The sequence below is a fragment of the Delphinus delphis genome, chromosome 8, assembly GCF_949987515.2.
Source record: "Delphinus delphis chromosome 8, mDelDel1.2, whole genome shotgun sequence".
NCBI lineage: Eukaryota > Metazoa > Chordata > Mammalia > Artiodactyla > Delphinidae > Delphinus > Delphinus delphis.
Window position 1 is genome coordinate 25256091 of NC_082690.1, and position 23857 is coordinate 25279947.

A 23857-nucleotide genomic window follows, 5' to 3' on the forward strand; every position below is an offset into this window, starting at 1 on the left:
GTGAACAGTAATACCCCTACTAAAAGCCTGGAAGTCATCCTTTAACCACTTCTTCTTCACATCCTTAATTTAATTGATCATTTCTTCACTAATCTCTCTCAAACCCATCTAAGTCTTTCTAGTGCCTCTGTAACTATTTGTTATTCATTCCCCTCCTGACTCAGCTCCGGGAAGCCTCTCCAGACCATCCTAGTCTAGGTTAAGTGCCCTCTTAGGTGCCCCCTAGCACTATGCACTCCTCCATCACACCCTACGAAATGCTGTACTAAGACTGTCTATTTTACTTATCTGCTTCACCGATTAGATTCCAAGTTCCTTGAGGACAAAAACTGTCTTATTCTTTTTTTTGCAGTACGCAGGCCTCTCACTGTTGTGGCCTCTCCCGTTGCGGAGCACAGGCTCCGGACACACAGGCTCAGCGGCCATGGCTCACGGGCCCAGCCGCTCCGCGGCATGTGGGATCTTCCCGGACCAGGGCACGAACCCGTGTCCCCTGCATCGGCAGGCGGACTCTCAACCACTGTGCCACCAGGGAAGCCCTGTCTTATTCTTTGCAGTCACATTGTCCACTGTAGTATCCATAGGCTCAGTAAATATTTCTTAAATAAATGAATAAACCCACTAGGCTAAGCTTCTATACTGCTAAATATCTGACTGGCCCACTCTATTATCATATAAAGTTAGGCAGAGTAATCTCTAACTAAAACCACATTCCTACTTTCTTTGTGAGTGAGTATATAAGTGGACATTAAAATCTGTACTGCATTTTTTTTTTCAAATCGCATATCATTAATCCCAAAGAAATCCAGAAGATCAAAGCTACAGTGAAAATTAAAACATTAATGGCATAAGGAAAATAATACTAGAAAGAAGCACCCAATAACCTCAGACTCAGAATAAGAAATGAAACAATACTTCAATACTACAGAAGGAGTATAACTTGCCATTTTGATTCAACAAAAAAAGAGTAATTTTGATTTTCTTTGAAACAATACATGTAACTTCTCTGGATTATACATCTCATAATGTAAAGAACATCTTTTCCCCTCAGCATGTTTAATGTTGAAATGTCTGCTTTTTAAAATCAGTTACTTAACAGGTAGTTTTACAAAAATTCTGGTATGGAAGAAAGTGGCTTCTGAGTCAGACCTGACTGACTCAAATGTTAGCAAATGCCTAAAACTTGGGAAAACTGCTTAACTTCATGGAGTGTGAATTTCCTAATTTGTAAAATGTGATTAATATCTACCTCATGCAAGATAAGTGATATATGAATAGTAAATGCATTATAAATATTAATTATAGTATCTCCAAATTCCCTTGACGGGAACTAACTTCTCTCTTTTTTATTATAGTCGATTTACAATATTATGTTAGTTTCAGGTGTACAACATAGTAATTCAATATTTTTATAAATAGTACTCCATGTAAAGTTACTATAAAATAACAGCTATATTTCCCTGTATTGGACAATATATCTTTGTTTCTTATTTATATTATACCTGGTAGTTTGTATCTCTTAATCTCAAACCCCTATCTTGACCCTCCCCCCGCCCTCTCCCCACTGGTAACCAATAGTGGTAACCATTAGTTTGTTTTCTTTATCTGGGTCCGTTTCTGTTTTCTTCTATACATTCATTTGTTTTCTTTTTTAGATTCCACATATACGTGATAACATACAGTTTTCTTCTTTCTCTGTCTGACTTATTTCACTAAGCATAATACTCTCTAGGTCTATCCATGTTGTTGCAAATGCCATTATTTCGTTCCTTTTTTATGGCTGAGTAATATTCCACTGTATATATATTCAAAAAGAGTTGATACACCATCAACACATTATAACCTAAATAATTAAGCATAAAAATACATTCAAGTTTTCTCCTCTTATCCCCAATGAATGACATGGTGCTTTAACTCATAACCTGAATTACCTTTCCAGTCTTCAATTGGAGTAATCAGTCCATCTTAACTTCACTCTCCTGTTCTCATAAACTTCATGCTGGCATACACCTTTCTAATGAGTTTCCACTTTATGGACTAGAATAGCAGCTGCTTCTTATCCTCATCACCTTCCATGAAACCAATCAGAATCATAGTCAGTATAGACACATGGTTGAAGGATGATGGAATGAAAAAAAGCTGAGGAATCTCCTCTGGCAGGAATATACATAATTATATAGAGTCGCTATTAGGGTAACTATTTAAATTAAATATTAAATAATTATTTATTTAATATTAATATTAAATATTTATTTAAATATTTAAAGTTTAATAATTGTCCAAGCAATTCATGGTTAGAATGTTAGGATGAATGATTCCTTCTTTCCTAAAGAGAAGGCTTTCAATAATTCTTCAGGTCTCACTTCAGAGAAGTTTTTCCTAACCACTTTATATAAAGCAAACTCTCCCAATTCCTCTCTAGGTAGCCTACATTTACCACTTTCATGGCCCTTATCACCATCTCTTCTCTTTACATTCCCTCACTGGAATATAAGCTTTATGAGGGCTGGGATCTAGTATCTCTATTGCTCTATGCCAAGCACACAGTTAACTTTCAGTGTGTTTAATTCCTGAACAATGGAAACGCTGAGGAAGGAGAATAGACAAGTGAAGACATTTCCCACATTCCAATTTGGTAATATGGACCCTTTATCCACACATTGAATAGGATATGTTAATGACATTATTTTCATTATATCATACATCACTTCAATCTAGTCTGTAGGATAGTTTTGCAGACTGTTTTGAATATAGGGCCTGCCATGTTGTGTATCTGAGGCTTAATGAATGATTTTGATGAAGAAGAAGGAAAGTTCACATCCCAGAAGACATTCAATTCTATTCTTGTAAATGTATATACGCATTTAAAAACTCCTGCTACAGTTTTGTTTTTAGTAATTAAAATGATTATCATATATTAATGACTGTATTACATATCATACTCTGCTTTCTTTTTACCCTAGTTAGATCTTCATGGTAACCTTGCAAGGTAAGAATTATCATCTGATAAAGACTGATGAAGAAAACTGAGGGTCAGAGAGGTTAAGTAACTTAACTTGTCCATGGTCGACAACTTGTAAAAGAAAGTAACATTCAAATTTAGGTCTGTCTATCTGACTCCAAAAGTCACAAATATCCCGCAGGGCGAAGTAGCCTGCCTTTGTTCTAACAGACTTAATTTCACAAAACTCCTACTTCTCCACATGTTGCTAAGTTTAGGATACGGAATGTAGATCCATATTCCCAAACTATATGTGGTGGTACATGTGGGCAAGTCATTCAGTCTCTGGGTTCATAGAACCATAGTACAGATGCATCTGAGACCATTCTTCCAGGAACAGACATACTTTAAATTCCTATGTATTGATACAGAAAGACAAAAGGAGACAGCCTGATTCCTTGATATAATATTTTTCCATGTAGAGGAAACTACCAAGTCTTATTTGGCTTTGGCTTGATTTTTACAAATTCTCTCTCTGGCCCTTAGGAAGCTTTAGTCAACAGTCTTAACAGATGTAGAAAGGGATGGGACATTCCAACAAGAAGAATGTAACCATTAGTATCTGCCATGAATAGGAAGACTACTGATTGTTAAACAGCATACTTTAAATAAATGATTTGTGAATAAACTCCAATACAAGACATCAGAATGTCCTCTGTAACCTGGAAACCACATTCCCTGGGCTACAAGGGTGCTGAATTTGGAACTGCTACTCCAAGTCTCAAGAATGTTCCAAGTGCTGTCTGATATGATTGTGGCCAAGGCACTATAGAAGAAAAGATTTGCCGGGAAAACTTTTCGACTTCTTCCCTGGTGTATGCAGGGCTTTAGAGAAACACAGTGTAATGGAGTGAGCACTAAACTTCCAAGGACACTGGGGCAAGCAGTTCCAATAATTAAGTTACAAAATGGCAACCAGAATCACCAGGGATTCTGTAAGCCTGGAAGACTGTGCAGCCAGAAAGCGCATGATGCCATATGTTAGAGCTCCTTACTTCTGTACTGGCTGCCTTTGTTCATGTACAATTAAGGCTGTGCAAGTTGGTGTGTGCTACATCATAAAATGGAGGACCAACATCACCGTACAAGCCTGTTCAGAAACCTAACAAATGCCAGGACAAGGGGCTGCTGGAAGAAAGCACACTCCCTTTACTACAGTGTCTGTGCAGCTTTCAACCTCATGCTGTTTTCTCATTCTTTTTTGGAATGCAAAGGAAAGAAATCAGGTGAAATTGCAGGCTGAGCTAGCTGCAAGGAAGCTGAGGACTGAGGTGGAGAGCGGAGTATTCACTCACACAGAAACCCTTGGGTGTCCTTTTACAACATGCTGCCAAACTGTGTGTGGAAAGCTACCAAGAGTTCAGCATCTGCATGTCCAGTTTGTGCCCCTATTGTACAAAACTCTCCTTCTTGCATTCATATCAGTAAATATAGCTTGGACTGTTTCTTAAAGAATTTTAAGCTAATAATAAATGACCTTGGGATCATTAAAAAAATTCTCAGAGATCTCTATACCTACCCTTAAGTACTGGCACTCTGGTATTCAAATACGTTGTGCCAAAGACTTTCCCCTCATCATAAATTTTCATTTACAGGGCCATGGCAACAGTCCTAATGAAGATTAATTACTGCAGTACATTCCATAAAATCTGCCCAGTTTCCTTCTGATGGTGAAGGCTATCGCATATAGAAATGGAACTGAAAATGTATCATGTCCTTAATGTCTCTTTTCTAGCTGCTCGGTACTAGAAACGGATCTGTAAAAACAATTTAGTCAAAGAAAAGATTGACTGGCTCAGCATTCATTACAAACATAACTGCAAGAGCAGATGATATCCTCTTAGATCAGAATTCTAATAATCCGAAAAGGTTGGGGACTGTGAGAAGGCAACAGTACACAAGGGACTGCAATCACACTACTGATCCATGTACATGTTTCCTTCTAAAAAACACAAACATCATTTGGGATGGGGAAAAAGTTCTGGCTCCCCCAATCTCTATTTTTTTGGTTTATAAGCCCACTTAAGAATCTGATGAAAATTCGTGACACTTTTTCCAGATAAAGGCACGGGAGTGTCTGCTACATGCACACCCAAACCATCATTTTGCACACAATTTCAAGATGTTTGAGATTCCCCTAAAGTTCATCCATAGAGTTCAGGTTAAGAACTTCTCCTCTGCAGCAATTTAGAAGACACATGATTTCTCTTCTCCCAGATTAAAAAAAATATTTAAACACTCATACAAGTTGGGTTTATGTTATGGATTTTTCTTGCTACTAATCTGTATGTAAAATATATCTGCTCCCCAAAAGCACAACAGCTTTTCTCCTCAAACTACTTTCACTGATTAGCTTTTAATATTCAAGATCATCACCTACCCAATCATGTCCCCAATGTTCTAGCTATCTGGCAAAATTAAGTTTTACAGTTTAGACTAACTCTTCATTAGTCCTTCAAATGATTTCAAGAGAGAGAAAACCCAATGTTCAACAAAGTTATCCATTAAAGAATTACTTATAATAGCAAAAACAAAAGAAAACAAAACCAAACAACTAAGCATGAGTATGACCTAAAATTCTAAAAGAGGAATGGATAAAGAAATTATGACATAACTAAATAACATAATATAGTCAGTAGGTATTAATGCATTCTACATGAAGCAATGTGAAGTAAAAAAAAAAAAAAGGGCGGTGTCATTCTCAAGGATGGTCCTGAAAAGTATCATTTTCAACAGTCTTTTCGGTGAAAGCAGTCAACATGCACCATAATCAGGGCAGCAGCCAAGAGAACCCTACTAGATGTTTCATCTACTAGGTGAACCTACTAGGTGGTTCACCTTGGCCTCATAGCATCCTGAGCCATTCATCCATCTTCTTAGAGATCCTAGTATTTCTGAAACATGACAAACCCACCACTGTCACTGAGTGACAGTTATTCAATGGGTGGCTAAATGACAGAGGGGTAGAAAGCACAGGGCAAAACCTGAGACTGCAAGTAAGGTCAAGCTGAGAGCTTCCTAAACCTCAAATTTCTCAAAATGTGTTTTCCCCATCCCAACCCTCACCCCAGAAAATAATGCCTTCCTTCCTCAATAGGTAGCAACCTTTCCCCTAAGAGTCCCAAGACAAATAATACTGCCTTCCCACTCCTCTCCCACCTTCCCCACTCCACCCTCCCTGCTACCCCAACAATCTGCCTTGGAAGTTTGTCCATTCATGCTTCACATCACACAGGATATGCTTTTGTTTTGTTTTAGGGCAATGGCAAAAGGGAAAAAGACAAAAGGAACACAACTTAAAGAAAGTCAAGTAAATTAACTCTTCTTGTTATTCACAATTCATGTTAAGTGCTGATAAAAGCTCTATGAACTTTGATAGGTCATGAACTTTGTATTTCACAAAGAAGAAGAGGTGATTGAGATTTACTCTTGAAAGCTGCTAGGCATACTGGAATCAGAGATAATCTCCTGAAGTTAAAAAAAATAAAAGGAAAGAATGGCAGGCACACAATAAAGTCAATATATCACTGAGCTGAGCCAACTTCTTTCCATATCTACCACCCACAGCTAGATTCACCAATGAACACTGGTTCAGTAAGTGAAAACTATACCCAATCCTATTTAACAATCACCTAGACTCTGAGTAAAAAAAATCCCCTTAAAAAATCATCCCCTATATTTAGTGCCAACTATGCCACCAATTAATATAAAATACATAATGTGTCATACTCAGCCCCAACCAAAACCAGTTAAGAAAGGAAAATGCTTTCTGGGAATTTTCCTTCCCCCCAAATTTATCTTTAATGCATACATATTTCTTTTCCAGGTGAAAAGCCTTCCATGTATTACAAAGCTGACTGTAAAGTCATAGAAGAGTAGTTGCTGGGCAAAATTTACTGAAGAGTTGTCACAGAACACTAGGAGAAACCATACAGATTAAAGTGGTTCATCTCCTTCATGTAAGAGATACATGATACATGGGCAAGTTCACTCAAAAACAGAAAACTAGTATAAAACAGATTTTTAAAACAAAACAAAACCCCCAAACAAATGGAAAACCAGACAAAAATCCTTGATCAGCCTTTTGATTCAGAGCTGTGTCAGGCTAGGCAAAAAGAACAGCTAATTATATTAGATGTGAAAATTTACCCTGTACAGGAAAAGGTACCAATCCATATAGAGCTTTTCATGTCTAAATTATGCCAACAGTCTCAGTACAAATTACACGTGAGCGGTCTTATACCACCTAGAATAATCTACCAAATACCCCACCATATAACAATTCTTTATAAAGCAATCTTAGTCAGAGACCGTGTTCTGTGAAGAAAAGATTGATATAACGCAGTAACAGTCTAACCACAACCTTTTTCTTTCCCTTTTTTGCTTGAAAAAGGTTAAGATGATAAATATTAAAAACTTAATTTGGCTGGATAATGAATATCTGGAACATCCAGCTGCTTCTTTTTCATCATATTCAATACTTCGAAATTTTCACATCATTAGCAATTCACAAGAAGATGGCCATAATCCAAATATAATGAATACTACTAGATATACAAAAATTAATCTTAGATTACATGTTCAAGACCAAATCTCTCTCAGCTTGTGAGGCACAGCTAAAAGGAACACTTTTATTGAAAGAAGAGTTTAACTGGAATATGGTTATACACTTGTCTCACTTCAAATTCTTAAATTAAATTGCCATATTCTTAAATTGCCATATTCTTTAGAAGGGCAATTTAACCTTCTCCCTGCTCTCTTACAACTTAAACTTACTTCAGGTTTAGCTTAGCCATCACTCCCTTCAGGAAGCTGTTTCTGGTTTGCCAAGCCCAAGTGTTAGGCCCATCACTTTCGTGCTCATCCATCCCTCTCCCCATCACCTCCCCGAGTGCACAAATCACAGTACTTAACCACCATGTTGTTTTGTAATTGCTTGTTTATCCATCTGTAACCTCCACTGAACTAAAAGTTCTGTGAAAGCAGGAAAGGTATTTTTCTTGCTTAATGTTTTATCCTCTGTACCTGCACTATGCCTGGCACAGGATAGGTACTAAAAAAATTCTTAGTTGAAAGAATGGATGGAGGAAATGTGACAAGAAGCCAGAGACTACAGATCAAGTAGAAATTTTTTAACTCTTAAATAATCAGAATGTGATTTAAATAATGCAGAAAGTTGCTTCTCCAGCTCTTGGCACCACATATAGAAGCTAGTCAAATATGTTTATTGTGAAAGCAGTATAACTCTACTATATGGACTATTTGGGAGATTAAGAAATGAAAAATCACTTATGAGCACAAAGATAATTACATGCAATATTCGAGGTCTTATGTCCTCAAAAGGTATGAAAGTCTATATCAAAACTCACTGGAGACAAGAACACATGATTCTGTGTAGTTCCCTGCAGACCAGTGAATTCTCTGATGTCACAAAGTCCGCTGCAACAAAGAGCTAGGTTTCCTACTAAATTTTCTGTCTATTTTAATAACAATAATAATAACAACAAATCCCAATATCTTGTATTAACTCTACCTATGCTAGTTCCGTAGAAGGAATCAGAAATGAAAACCACAGAGTAAAACATAGATAGCATGGACCCATTTGTAAGATGGAAGATGAGAAAAGAAAGCAGAGAGCATCAAAGCAAGCTCTCCCTTCTATACCTACTTTCAAAAATAGCGCACAAAAGCTTAGAGCTTCCAATGGAATTCAGGCATCTGCTACTGAGTAACCAGCTAACATTCCTTCTGTACGATGGGTAGATTACCCACTCCCCCTATTTCATAGCTCTGTTTCTAAGGATAAATGGAGCTATTAATGGCAGCATTCTTAAAGTTCCTTAAAAGGAACTCAGGGTCATATCATTTTCATTGTCCCTGGGACTATATTATAAGCAAGGTACCTCTTTTTGTCATGCTAACTTAAAGAAGTTGGATCTTATATATGAGAATCTCTTTTGAATCTCAGTGTTAGAGATGACAATTCTGATAATTCTACAGAGGGTTAAGGAGGGTTTAAATTCTACTGTGGCTATATACTGAGCTGAGGAGGAGGACAGAGGTACAAACTCTTTAAAATCCTATCAGACCTCCCTGAGGAGGAATTACTGACCCCAAGTTCAGTCGTTCTCCACTAAATCTGGCTCTCCTTTGCCTATTTCCTACTGACTAAGTGTCTTTCCATGTAGAGAGACAAATGTGTTACCTGTGCTGAATATCTACGGGTGTCACCAAAGTGAAGGAAAAAGAGACATAGAAAGGAAACATTCAAAGAAATTAGCTCATACTAGTTAGTTTGGGACTAATAGCCACTTTCTAATTGGTATAACCAGTCCTATACAAACTCATATCTGAAAATGCTAAATTAATATCCAGAGAATAACCTACTGGCAGAGTGAGGATGACCAAGAGGCTGGAACACTAGCTGTCCTACAATTATTGAGCAGAAGCCAGAAACAGTGCACCAAATAAAACCTGTGAACAAGCCAGGAGGATCCTCTAAAGCTAACATCACAAAATCTTAGCATTCGGTCATGTCCATGAGAGGCAAAGAAAAAAAGATGTAGCAGAACTGGAACAATATAGGAAGATAGAATTGGCGCTATTATTATACACAGCAGAAGCAATTACTACTGTCAAAATTCTAGTGTACGTGAATTTACTTGTGAATGCCTCTTCTTATCCAAAACAGTGTGGTTTTAGTTTACATATATCTTTATTCATTGCCACTGAGGTAATTTCAAGAGAGAAGGGAAAATTAGAGTATAAATAGAAATTTCACATGTAGACTATTACTTGTAACTTACCCTAAATCCTACCTTCTAGTCCAGGAATGGAAAACAGGTTTTATCTTGTGTACCAATCCCGATTGATTGATGGACCCTGTTTGAGAAGGACTGCTAGGACTAAATGGAAAGGAATACAGACAAAGCCTATCCTGGATGAGGGATGGGGCAATTAAGCACTAGTAATACATTCTACCATCCCGGGTCTAGTCCATTGGTTCTCAACTGTGAGAGATTTTGCTCCCCAAAGGATACCTGGCAATGTCTGAAGATACTTCTGGTTATCCCAACTGGGGAGGTGCTAGTGGTAGAGGATGATGCTAAACAGTCTACAACCACCTCAAACTCTCCAAAACAAAAAATCATCTGGGCCAGAATGCCAATAATGCTGAGGTAGGGAAACCATGGTCCAGTCAAATCTATCCTATGGTTAGTCCATGGATCAGGTCTTCAGCCAAATAACATTAAATTTGTCTTGAGGTAGTTTTCCTGAGCTACCTCTTCTAATGCCATAGTAATTCTATATAACTTGTCTGGAGTATTAGAACCAGAGGTTCAATTTGATTCAGGCAGATCACACTGACCTGTGCCTAACTTGTATTGTGATCACAGACAAATGATTTTATCCCTCGAAGCCGTGGCTTTTTCATCTATAAGAGGAGGAGGGTGGACTAGATAATCACTGTGCTCATACAAAGACAAAACTGCTAGGAAGCCCCTAAATGTACTAAAGGAATAAAGTCCTTGTTGATATTCTTTTCAACAACAAGATAATTTTTCTTCAGCCTAAGACAAGTTTATCAATTCCTTTCAATCTCTGCTAATATAGTTATCAGTTATGCCTTAACTTAAAACTATTTTAATTTTCATGTAATGCTTAAATATTTCCCATCTGAACACTTGTCACTGAGTTAAGATGCTTTGGCATCTCTCAAGGTATTACTACCATCTTGTGCATCACCATTACACTATTGGAACTTGGCTTCCTCCAGTTCTGCAACCATCTATTCTGTCATCTCTGGTATCATTTAAGCTATTAGGACCAATTATATAGTTGCTTATCATTATGTTTCTCTCTTTTACTCTATAAATCTCCTTCATAAATCTATTAATCAATACAAGTATTTTAGGGCCTTTTTCTGTGCCTATGACATTAATGCTGGGGAGATGAGTAAAGGCTGGACCTGAAAGTATTGGTATAAAAAGACAGATTTTCTAGCTACAAAGCATTTACAAGCTCATTAAGAAGATGAAATGTGAAACTATTTGAGAACAAGTCATATTAACTACGTGGTAGTAGGGAAATGTCACTATGAGGGTAAGAGATGCCAAAAGAATGAAATGAAATGTCTGCTGTACGTAGATTAAGGACGACCCAGAAACTATCATGAAAAATGTTAGACAAAAATCCTTATGAATCAGATACAGAAGGATTGCTGACATCTTACCAGTGATTTCAAAGGTTGGCTCTATGTTTTAAAGGTATGTTAGACAGATGTGGAAAATATGGCCAAATAACAAACTGTAAGAACCAATTAAAGTTCCCTTCAGAAAGTAAAATTACACAGAGCATTTAGAAGTTAATGATACAAAGTTATACGTGTTAAGTTAGATCACATCTATCAAAATGGAGATCCCATAAACTACCCTGAAACAGGGACATTTATATAAGAATAAAAAGGGCAACAAACAACCATACTGACAGTTCATCAAGGTCTGGACATGTGTATTTTCTGAAGTAGAATATGCATATTTACTCTTAGAGGTCAATTTCTAAAGATTAGAATTATGCCCTGGACCTAAATTATTTAACCCTTATCATTTAAATATTTTTTCTAAATCCTAATAAATTATTTTCACCTGTGGTGCTTCTTGTGGTAGTAAAGCTATTATGTCCATTACCTAGTTGTCCAATAGCAAATGTCTCAAGTTTCTGGCATCACATGGGAAGACTGCATTTTGGATAAGTCATTTTCACTATTATAAAATAATACTATGTTTAAATGAGCACAATATTAAAATAAAGAGTAACTCTGAAATGATCTCTCTATAGCATTTTTCTCTTAAGGGCATAATCTTTTTGAGACCTTTTCATAATGCTCTTAGTTAAAACTGGATTATAGCTCTCTGTGGCCTATTTTTTCAACTCCAAACTTTTCAGACTAGCAACTTTAGGGGTTCCAACAAGCTTCCTCTCCCTTTCAACCATATTAACTTCATCCATCATTAGTACCTCCCCCTTGTGCCTAAATAGGCTCATTGATTTAGTTCAGTCATGAACCATGCAGTTCAATATTCTCAACTTTTAAATCAACAGAATCTCAATTTAATCTAATACATAGTACTCTGAAAACAAGTGCTGAGCAAGCCATTCAATTCATTACATTTCATCTATTTTTGGCATGGCAGCAAGTAAGTCCACATTAAAATGAACAGATTCTAATTTGAGAGAATTTGTCAAAGGCTGTTTATGTACGAGTTTTCCATTATTTTATGTGTTTCTTACTTAATTTTACATCAAAGAATGTGAAAGTAAAACTGCCCTTTTAAAAAATTCAGAAATAATTTTTAACACCAATCTCAACAGTGAATCAAAATAAAATCTTACCTCTGTTTGCACTAAATATACCCTAGTGCATCAAATACTTAAGCATAAAAGATTCAGAAAGAGAGAGACAAGAAGAGAATAGACAAAGAAAAAGATACAACTCTCATATCACCCAATATATCTGTTAACAGGAATTAACAGAAACAGTAGAAGGGCCCCTAAAATGACGAGAAGAGCATGAGATGTTTGTCTCCACACATCTTTTGGAGTTATTAAAAGGAGAAGACCCATATTCTTAATGCCACCAACGGTAGAAACATACCTAATTTTGTTTTCCATATCTTCATTATCTGATTCTTCGGAGCTTCTGTACTTATCTGGATCTGGAAGTGTGCTTGGATCAAATCCATCATTATCATCATCACTCCAATCCAGAAAGGCTTCTTCTTCATCTTTAGCCTAAGAAAAGGCAAGGGAAATTGTCGTTTAAGAAAACAGCTCATAAATAATCAGGTCTTATTTCTAGCCCCAAATAAATATCCCTAACTGAGATCCTCAAATTAGAAGCCTTTTATTCTGGCAAAAGCCTCTATGTGACTTTCAGAACCATAATCATTTGCACTGAGAAAGAAAACCCATGTCATTTCAAAAGTAAAACAAAATATGGTTCAAAAAGTAAATCACTATTAAGTCCCTTAAACACAATATGGGACAAATTTGACAGTTTAATTACTTCCATGTAACTCAACTATCAAAGAAATAAAGTGTAAAATAAATTTGTTTTAGTGCTCTTGTCCACTACGCAAGTTTCAAAACTACCAAAAATATTAGGTAAAAATGTAAAAGGCCAGACGAGAGAGTACAGAAATATCTGATAATTTTTTGATCGCAATAAATCTTAAAACAACAATCAGATCTGTATTAGCTCATTGATAGTGAAGGGCCTTCTAAATTCGAATTAAGTACGAAGTAACTAAGAACAATTAAAAAATAAGATAGAATACCAAGATACAGAAAGTTGGGAACTATACAGTTTCATCCAAGTAGGTAGGTATTTAGGCTTTTTTACTTTTGTTTTGTGAGAACAAAGTAATGCAATGTTAAAATAAATTTACTACACATTTATGTAATGAACATCCCTTATAATAAGTTTATTTCTGGCAGATTGGTTTTGTCACCTGGTAGATAAGAAATACAAACAAACATTGTCACACGCATTTAACAGCTTATAAGCAGTAAGCAGGACTAAAAAACAATTCTGGACGAATTTCTCTTAGTTACCCACTTTATAATTCTTTTTCACACCATATGAGACAAACTTCAATGATTCTTTGATTTCAAATGATTAATGCTGTTTCCCAGAAACTGAATAACAACTCAGTATAGCATAGCAATTGACTGTGCAGCCCTCTACTGAAGTCTGCTTACATTCTTTGTACAGCTCTTCCTTGATAACCTCTAAACATAGCCAAAGAAGGAAGAAGTAAAGAAAATAAGGATTAGTCACTACTGCAAAAGTCCTTTATTGCTTTCTTGGTAAAATTCCCTGCTAAAAATAAAAGGTCTGGAAACAAATATCAGAAGGGAAGAAGAAAAGGCTGCCATCAGAGGCAGTAAGCAGTACAACTCAACAGCATACTACTATACAGTCCATTTGAAAATAATCAAGGATGACAACAAAAATTGAATGTCATTGTATACTGAAGAACACTAATCTCCCAAGCTACAAGGTATTTCCAATTTTCCAGTCTGGTGCTCTCAAAGGAATCTGTTATCTAAAGGTGGAGCCAGAGAATTACCAAAGTAATTCTCAAGCTTTTTTGGTCCCACGGCACCTATACATTTAAATATATAAAGGACTCCAAAGAGCTCCTGTTAAGGTGGATTATATCTATTGCCATTTAATGTATTAGAAGTTGAAACTTAGAATTTTTAAAAATTCATTAACTTAAAAGTAATAATAAACACTACATTATTATATATTAACATATATGGTAACATAAATAGTGTTTTTATGAAAATAGCTACTCTTTCCAAAACAAAAGGGCTCTGTTTTACATTTTTACAAATTTCTTTAATGTCTGGCTCAGAAGAAGATATCTTGATGCTCATATCTGCTTCTGCATTCAATACATTGTTCTGGTTGAAACATACGAAGAAAATCCAGTCTCTCAGAGATAGGTAGTTGGGAAAGGGAAAAGTAATTTAACAGCCTTTTTAGAGAAGTGCAGTTACTCTCCTTTGATACTACAATAAACACTGATGAGTGGAAGTTTCTTAAAAAGTAGTTACAATGTGGAATCTGAAGCCATTATCAATAAGCTTCCTGTACTCTGTTACATTAAAATCCATTGGTCTACTTTGCACTTTGAATGGATCTTTTACCAGTGAATGACTTCATAACACTGTGCACCAGTCATGTGGAAAATACTGGTTCACTAAATTATGCATATCTTCTTTATATGGATCTTCAAATATTAACACATTTCATTATACAATATTTTTAAAAATCATATTTCTTAATATCATGGTCAATATCATTTTAAATGTCTTTCAAAGTATTGGGAAGCTACTGGTGGATATAAGTTTTCTAAAATTCTAATTTTTTCTTAGAAGCTTGAATTTTTTCATCAGCGAGAAATAATTTCAGTTTTTTCTTTGAAGTGTAGCAATAAGTGTTGTTTTCCTCTGGTTGATTTCAAAATTTTCTCTTTATCATACAGCAGTTAGACTATGATGTGTCTAAGAATGGTTTTCTTTGTATTTGTCTTTCTTGGGGCTCTCTGCAAGCTTCTTGGATCTATCAATGCTTTTCGGTAAATTTGGGAAGTCTTTGGCTATGATTTCTTCAAATATTTTTATGCCTCTTTCTTACCATTCCTTCCATGATTGCAAGAACATGTATAATGGACTACTTCACAGTTCTCTTAGTTTTGTTCATTTTTCTGCAATCTTTTTTCTTTCTGTTCTTTGCACAGGGTTATTTCTACTGGGTCCTCGGGTTTGCTGTTGCTTTCTTCTGACAATTCCAAACTGTTTTTCAGCCTGCCTGGCAAAAATTTTATAGTAATTGTGCTTTCAGGCAGGTCTAATACCACATTTGTTTTTGTTTTGTTTAAATATAGTTTCCATTGCTCTGGGGAGGCTACCTATCTGTTTATTTACATACCTATATTTTCCTTTAATTCTTTTAACATACTTTAAATAGCTACATTGAAATCTATGATAAATTCAAATCTGGGCTAACAAGAGTTTCTATTGAGTACTTTTTCTTGGCCACGGATCACAATTTCCTGCTTCACTACGTTTCATATTTTTGTAGAAAACTAGATACTTTAGATAATATATTATAGAAAAACTTAATTCTGTTAGGTTTTTCTGAGGATTATTAGATTTCTATTCTAATAGACAATTACCTTGCCTGGATTCAACCTGCAAATTCTCTCTAACCCATGGTACTCAGCTACTTATATCTCATCTCTGTTTTGTTCTTATGGCTTCCAACTGCTGTTTTTTTAGCCTGGTTTCCTATGAGTCTTCCCTCAGCCTGTGAAATGTGACACTCAGCCAAGGATTTAGGCAGAGTTGGGCTCCCCTCTCTGTGATTTCCTTGCTTCTTGCGTTTTCCCCTAATCTCCAGTTGCTCTGTTGGCTCTGAGATCTGTACTGTGATATGTCAAGCAGAATACTTGAATTAATTGTATTTTAACACCTAGAATCATTTAATATGCTCCTTTAACATTTACTATAAAGCAAGTGGCCTTCACAAAATAAGTACAATACAAAATAAATTAGAAAGTGAGTTAGTATAAACACCTTAACTCAATATTCCACTATACATGTTTATCTATTTGAAGGAAAATACAAATTCAAAATGATGAAAACTTACTTTTAAATGGATAAAACATTATCTGGATTTGTATTACTATGACTTTCTTGTAATTGACAACATTAAGGTCTTGCTATTTCCTGATCTGTAAGATGATCCCACTGTTGATGCCATACCATATTGTCTGTGCTGCATTATACTCCTCAATTCATGACAATGACAAACAAATTTAAGTTGGCAATCACTCCTTTCAGAAACACAATTTCAACCTACTAAAACTGTAGAGATGATGGAGAAAGACATTTTCATATTGAGCTTTTTGTCTTTTAGTTCATTCTTTGAAGGGTTAGAAACATATAACTATAAAAATGTACAATATCTGTATTAAAAAGTACAATGTGCCTCTATTAATGCCTTTAATCTATTAAAAAATTTTAAAAGCACTATCATCTACAACAAACACAAAGCATAAATAAAAATCACTAAGTAAAGAGGGTATTGCCATAATGAAAACATTCTGGAGAAAAGTACTGAGTTTATCGTTCTGTCAAGGTCTAGTTTAGAAGTATGCTCTTTCTAGTTAGGTAAGGTGGTAAAGAAAATGGACATTGGACATTTTAGCTGCTCTGTCTCTCTCTATCCTTGTGATTTCATGAACCATTTAAAAGCTAATTATAAATATGGCACCATCCTCACTTTTATCTCTCTCTGGACTCATTTTCATGAGGGACAGCACAAATACTATGAGGTACCTATCACCTTCCAAATGCTACCTATCACCTTCCAAATGACTGTGACATATCAGTGTGTTAGAACATCATGGCTGGAAACTCACTGCTCTAAGTAAAAGGGAACCATTTAAGTATTTTAGCAGAAGACTAAACTTGTATCTTACAGATGCTGCACCCTGGCAGCAATGGGAAGGGTCGTTGGAGGGTATAAGATTTGAAGGTAGGATATCAGTTTAAAAACTACAATAATCCAGATGAGGAAAGGGATTCAATGAAGGAAGTGGCAGTGGAGATGGAAGTGGGGAACAGGTATGAGAGATGTCAAGGAGGGAGAACCAACTAGACTCTGTGGACTACATGGGTATATGGTACATTTCAGAGAATCATTATGTTCATAAGCATAGTTGTACATGATAAACATGGTCTAAGAAAGTTTAATAAGTATTATGAAGACGCTTTAGAAAAATGCCTTCCTTCAATAAGTTTTTATTAAGGAGACATGTGACAAACATACTACGAGGTACTGGGGATATAGCAGTGAATAAGACAGAGTCCCTGCCCTGATGATAAAATGAACTGTTCTAGGATAGTTATCCACATAAGCACTAAAATGAAAGCCATGTTCTTCTATTTCTGCAGAGCAGCCACTAACGAATGAATCGACTCCACTAGCCCTGCTAAATGCTTAACATCTGGCAGAATGCAGCCTTCAATTTATGGATCCTGGCTGTCAACATGCCTCTTTCTCTTTAGGTACTTCCAGATTGGAAGATGCAACCACTCCTCCCTCACTGACTAATCATTCTCTCATTTTTCTCTACCCTCCCAGCCCTATGGTCACACCCACACTCCTGTCTTAAGGCTCTGAGAAATTAAAAAAAAAAAGTAGTTCATACACACTAAGAGATCAGGGTCACCTCTATGAACTGGCTGTTCCTGAAATACAGTTTCAGAACCTCTGAGAAAAATATTTCACCTAAAATAGGAATACTTTTCCTAAAATACACACTTGGAAGACTCAGTTATTAAGTAGGGCAGATGAAAATATCCAAAAAAGAAATGTAACCCAACTAGCTTTTATTTTGCTTTCAGTTTTGATGATGAGAAGAAATACAGATGAGAAGTAGCATTCTTCTACAACAAATTTATGAAGTGCTCTGACATACATTATCTTACTTCATCTTCAAACTCTATGAAGTAGGAAGAAAAAGAATTATTGTTCCCATTTTCAAAATTGAGAAAATGTGAGTCAGATGACTAAATAGCTTAACAAGGTCACACAAATATGTACATATGCTAGGTCTTCTACATCATCCTGAATCTCAACTTTCACCATTAAAGCTTTGAATTTGCTACTTGTACAATTATTTCTTCAGAATCAATAATATTTTATAAACTTCATAAAACATATGGGGGTGCTTTCTGTGTCACCTTGTATGTGACCATTCCCACTTTCATGACCTTTGCTCCCAAGCCTCTCTTCTCTGTTGTGTGGAATACTGTACCACCTTCCTAATGAGTCTCCCTGCAACCATTCTTCTTCTGATCACTCCAATTCTCTGTGTTGTCATTAGAATTTTTTTTAATAAGTTTCAAATCTGATCATGTCTATCACCTGCTTACAAGCTTTGAAGCCACACTTTCAAGATTCTGGAACAGGTCAAGCCCCTTCCCACCTCAGAGTCTGCATTACTGCTACTTCTCTACTGGAATCTTCTTCTACTTCCTTTTGCCTGGTTTGTAGTGTTTTCTGACACCAAACATGTGGTTTCTCTTCAACACTAAGTCTTCAAAGTCAAATGAGTGTCTATCAACTCAATTTAATTCCGACACTATGCAGAGTTAGCATAGACCCCAGGGGTAAAGGGCTCAGTCCCACAAGACTCCATACTTCAGATGCCAGCTGCAAAATGCAGTCACCAAGCTACTTGCCATTCTACCTGGCCGACTACAAATTCAGGGATTCTCACGACCCCCTCCTCAGGTTTGATAATTCTCTAGAACTCAGGAAAATGCTTTACTTATGATTACCAGTTTATTTATTTAAAGGGTATAACTTAGGAACAGCCAGATGGAAGAGATGCACAGGATGAGGTATGCAGTGGGGATGGGGTGCAGAGCTTCCATGTCTTCTACAGGAGGGTCACCTTCCCAGCACATCAACACATTCACCAATCTGGAAGGTCTCAGAATCTTGTTGTTCAAGAGTTCTTACAACTCAATTTCCAGGCCCAACCTCCTCCCAGGAAGAGGGATGGGGCTAATCACACGCTTAGTCTTTCTGGTGACCAGTCCCCACCCTGAAGCTATCTAGACATCCCACCCTGAGTCACCTCATTAGCATAAATTCAACTGTGTTGAACAGGGGCTTCTTATGAACAACGAAACACTTCCATCACTCAGGAAATTCCATGGGTTAAAACCTCTGACTTCATTGTCAGGAACCAGGGACAAAGACGAAATATATATTCTTATTATACCAAACCTGGTTAACTTCAAGTAATCAGGTCTCAGATTAAACATTTCTAAACAGCACTCCCTTAGTAAAACATCCTGTAGATTTCTCTTCAGTGCTATACCTAGAGTGAATTCATTTTTGTTTAATGTCTGCATCCTTTTCTAGGCAGTAAGTTTCATGAAAGTAGAGGCCAGGTCCTGTTATCATTACTGAAATAGATTTCTAGGGCTAAGATGGAGCTGCTCCTGCCTGGGGTGCCACATCAGCAAACCAAAACTTAGACAACTTCCGTGTCCCTATAAATGTCCAAATGCTGTATGTCCTGTCAGCCAATCCCCAAACGCCAAGCCAACTCTGGGTCTTCTCACTCTAAACAAGGTTGATTAATGTGGCCCCAATCAATCAGATATCTTCAATTTTTCTCTTCTTTGTTCTTTATTCTTTATCCTATAAAAGCCTCCAGCCTTCTGCCCCATTTTGCAGTTCTACAAAAGGAAACTGTCCACTTCATGAAATGTTAAAGTTTGTATCACCTAAACTATCTTCTTTAAACATTTTTTAACACTGCTCACTACTGTAGTCATAAAGCACAGAGCAGGTTCTCAAATACTTGATAAATAGATATTTAATGTGAAAATATTAAAGTGGAATACAATACTATGAAATATTTATTATTTATTAAATACTGAGTATAAAAAATAAATAAGTACTTATTATTGATAAGGGTTTAACACTAGAAATCCGATCATATGAAATTTAGATCTGATCATAAGACTTTTATTAATAACTGTCAACCACTTAATTTCCATCTCAGATTTCTCAAGTATAAAATTTACAGTATTTAGGTTTAAGGAAGCTTGTAAAGATTTTAATTAATTGCAGATGCTTTGAAAATATGCAATCAGCACCTTAATGGGAAAACAAATTAGTCAGTAAAGAAAAATGAAATGTGCAATACGCCTATAAAATAACAAATAAGTTATGTTTAAAATTCCCTCTAGAGAATCATGCAAGAAAACTTCATGTAAGAGTCTGTATACACACTGAGGGTTTATACATACACAAAGAATCTAGTTATTTCTATACATATGGACTTATGTATGATCAAATTCATGACCATTACATGAATTTGAATTTCATTCAAAAAATATAGAAAACTCAAGCACTCCCTTCAAGTTGAATTAATAATCATTTGCTGAGTGCTTAGTACATTTAGCCCATAATGGGTATGCAAAAATGAATGAGTTAGGGTCTTACTTCTGAGAAGTTTAAAACTTTAGAATATTGTATAAAATTCCTCTGGTAGACAGGCAACAGAATATATCTTGTATACCTCATTTTTTTCTCTAAAAGAGGTATAAACGTATGCTTAAATATGCTTCTACACGTTTTATTTCCCTTATCTCTTTTTATTTCTGAGAGCATTCACAACTACAGCAAAAGCAAAAACAAAAATGAAATTCTAATGTTAAAATTGAATGAGCACAAAATGTCTCAATAAGAAGTGTAACTGGGACTTCTCTGGCAGTCCAGTGGTTTAGGCTTCGCCTTCCAATGAAGGGCATGCAGGTTTGATCCCTGGTTGGGGAGCTAAGATCCCACATGGCTTGCAGCCAAAAAACCGAAAACATAAAACAGAAGCAATACTGTAACAAATTCAATAAAGACTTTTAAAATGGTCCACATAAAAAAAAAAAAGACCGATTAAGCAAACTCTATAAATCAGGGGTCCCCAACCCCTGGTTGGTGGACTGGTGGTGGTCCGTGGCCTGTTAGGAACTAGGCTGCACAGCAGGAGGTGAGCGGTGGGAGAGCAAGGAAAGCTTCATTGGCCGCTCCCCATTGCTCGCATTACCCCCGAACCATTCCCTCCCCTACCCCGTGGAAAAACTGTCTTCCGCGAAACCGGTCCCTGGTGCCAAAAAGGTTGGGGACCGCTGCTATAAATTACAACATTAACTAAACAATAAATGATTCTTAAAAAGAAAAAAAAAAAAGGGTAACACTCTTGAAGCTGTATTAAAATTAAAAACAAAGCTATATAACTCCAGAACAACTCTGAGAAATGGAGAGGAGGGCTGATGTGAAGTGAAGGAGAATAGATTATTTCCTTTTACTATACAGAAAGTAAAGGATCATCCCTTAGTGCCACAGTAAATTTTGTTAGGCCAAAGACCTTAAATGTTTATAAAGTAAAAGGGAATGAGACAATTTCAACCACTCTACTAAGGAGTAGAGGTGGAAGCCACATTGCATGTAATGGATTAAGGAGTGAATGGGCATTCTTGCTGGTCAGTCAGTGTTTGTTAGTGAGGAAATCAATTCAGTCTAAATATAGAGAATTATCTTTATTGCCTTTCTGCTTACCATATAGCATTCATAGAAATAAGCTTTAAGAATTGTATTTAAATTTTAGTTATTTAATTCCACTTAGGATTTTTTTTTATGATTTTTAAAAAATTTATTTTTTAATTTTATTTATTTTTGGCTGTGGTGGGTCTTCGTTGCTGCGCACAGGCTTTCTCTAGTTGTGGCGAGCGGGGGCTACTCCTCATTGCGGTGCGCGGGCTTCTCACTGTGGTGGCTTCTCTTGTTGCGGAGCACGGGCTCTAGGCACATGGGCTTCCGTAATTGTGGCTCGCAGGCTCTAGAGCGCAGGCTCAGTAGTTGTGGCGCACGGGCTTCGTTGCTCTGCGGCATGTGGGAACTTCCCGGACCAGGGCTCGAACCCGTGTCCCCTGCATTGGCAGGCGGATTCTTAACCACTGCGCCACCAGGGAAGCCCCCACTTAGGATTTTTAAAAAGGAACCTCCCCATATTGTATGAATTAAAAGCAGAATGTCAACTTTGACACCTCAAAATTTCACAAGGAGGGAAAATTCCAAAATTCATGATAAACTATTTCTGATCCTGACAAAGAATATAAAGACTGTGAAGAAAAGAAAATTTTACAGAAAAATGAGGTATTCAAAATACATTCTGTTCTCACTAATAAAGCTTCAAAACAACTTTCTAAGAAAGCATTGGGAAGATAAAAAAATTCTGATTGCTATATACAGCCAACCATTTTCGATAAAGAGAGACTGATTTCTGAGATTTACCCAAGCTATAAATCCCAGGTACAAACTTACAGAAGAAATTATGGAAAATGTTTTTTATGAGTTATGAGCACAAAAAGATTAATGTTATTATTAAATGTGCCTGCTGAAAATGAGCATCTACCTACTAAGGTAAATGTGCAGAACAGTAAACCCAAGAGCAGCTGACAGAGCTGAGAAATTACTGTTCCTCCACCATAATGCTAAATTGTAACAGCCTGATTTCCCCTTCACTTTTTAATAATAATGTTATCATACTAATTAAAATATTTTTGAATATTTTCAGTTTATTTCTGTCTCCTAGAAATTTATTCCATAATGGTGACGTTTGGGTTTAGCTGAATACTGATTTAGTGATATGATACAACAGGACTAATAAAACAATGCATAGAAAAACAACTCAATGATGGCATCTAACACTCTGGAGAGTGTATTACAAGCACTCTTACACCTCTTAAAACAGAGCCAATTAACTGTTCAAGCATTAGTAAATTGGTCCCAGTATGCACTCTTTTTAATTACCCAGGTCAAAGCTTGCCTCTGTCAATCAGAGGATATATTCCAAACCTCGCTAAACACAAACTACAAATTACTTAAAATTCCATCTTTTTCTTATTTTGAAATTGACCAAAATAGTCATGATCTGAATTGTAGGCCAGAGCATAAATGCCAACTACAAACCCAAAATTCTACAAAGTTTCTATATAGGATAAGAAATTTCCACTAAAAAAAAAAAAAGGAAGACAGCAATCATTCAATATTCTTTACAGCAGTAAACAAAAGTCTTTTCTTCTTCAAAAATGGAAATGAGTTATAAATTGCTCCCAAGTTCCCTTAAAATTCCACAATCACTACTTAATTGAAAAGTCACATAGTTGTCCTTTATTGGAAGTTTTATTTCTTTTAATACAAAGTATTTTACAAAAGAGTATGCCTAAATGAGCAAAACACCATTTTCCAAAATGTTCTACATTTTGAATCCTATTAACTTTTGTTATTTCCCCCATGACACTTTGGCAACCAAAGAATTGAGTTTTCATTTAAAAAAACTAATAAACCACTGCTAAGATAAGTAGACCTGTCGGAGATAAATCTACTCCAGTAGTCTTAAGTTTTTACTCCATTTCAGGCTTCTATTTTCAAATTTAGTTGAAATAAATTACACATTAAAACTAGAAAAATCATGATCTGCAGCACATAATAAACAATGGCTTACAATCATGAAAAGATTAACTCTCATTTAAGTTGTTTAAATACATTTTTAAAAGTTTACAAAAGAATATCTTAAGTGCCTTATATTATAGAAAGACTGAACTACCATCAATTTCTTACATCTTTGCCACCTTCACCTTAAAGGCAATAAAAATATACTACGAAATTTCAAGTTCACTTACTATTTCCTAATT

General features: G+C 36.0%; 1 protein-coding gene across 1 annotated transcript in view; it reads right to left on the bottom strand.

The window, feature by feature from the left end:
- Positions 1 to 23857, bottom strand: part of DDX10 (DEAD-box helicase 10) — a 287618-nt gene that overhangs the window by 24578 nt on the left and 239183 nt on the right. The window contains exon 17 of the mRNA XM_060017996.1: positions 12657 to 12793. Within this exon, the coding sequence (XP_059873979.1) occupies positions 12657 to 12793 (137 nt within the window). The remainder of the gene's footprint in view (positions 1 to 12656; positions 12794 to 23857) is intronic.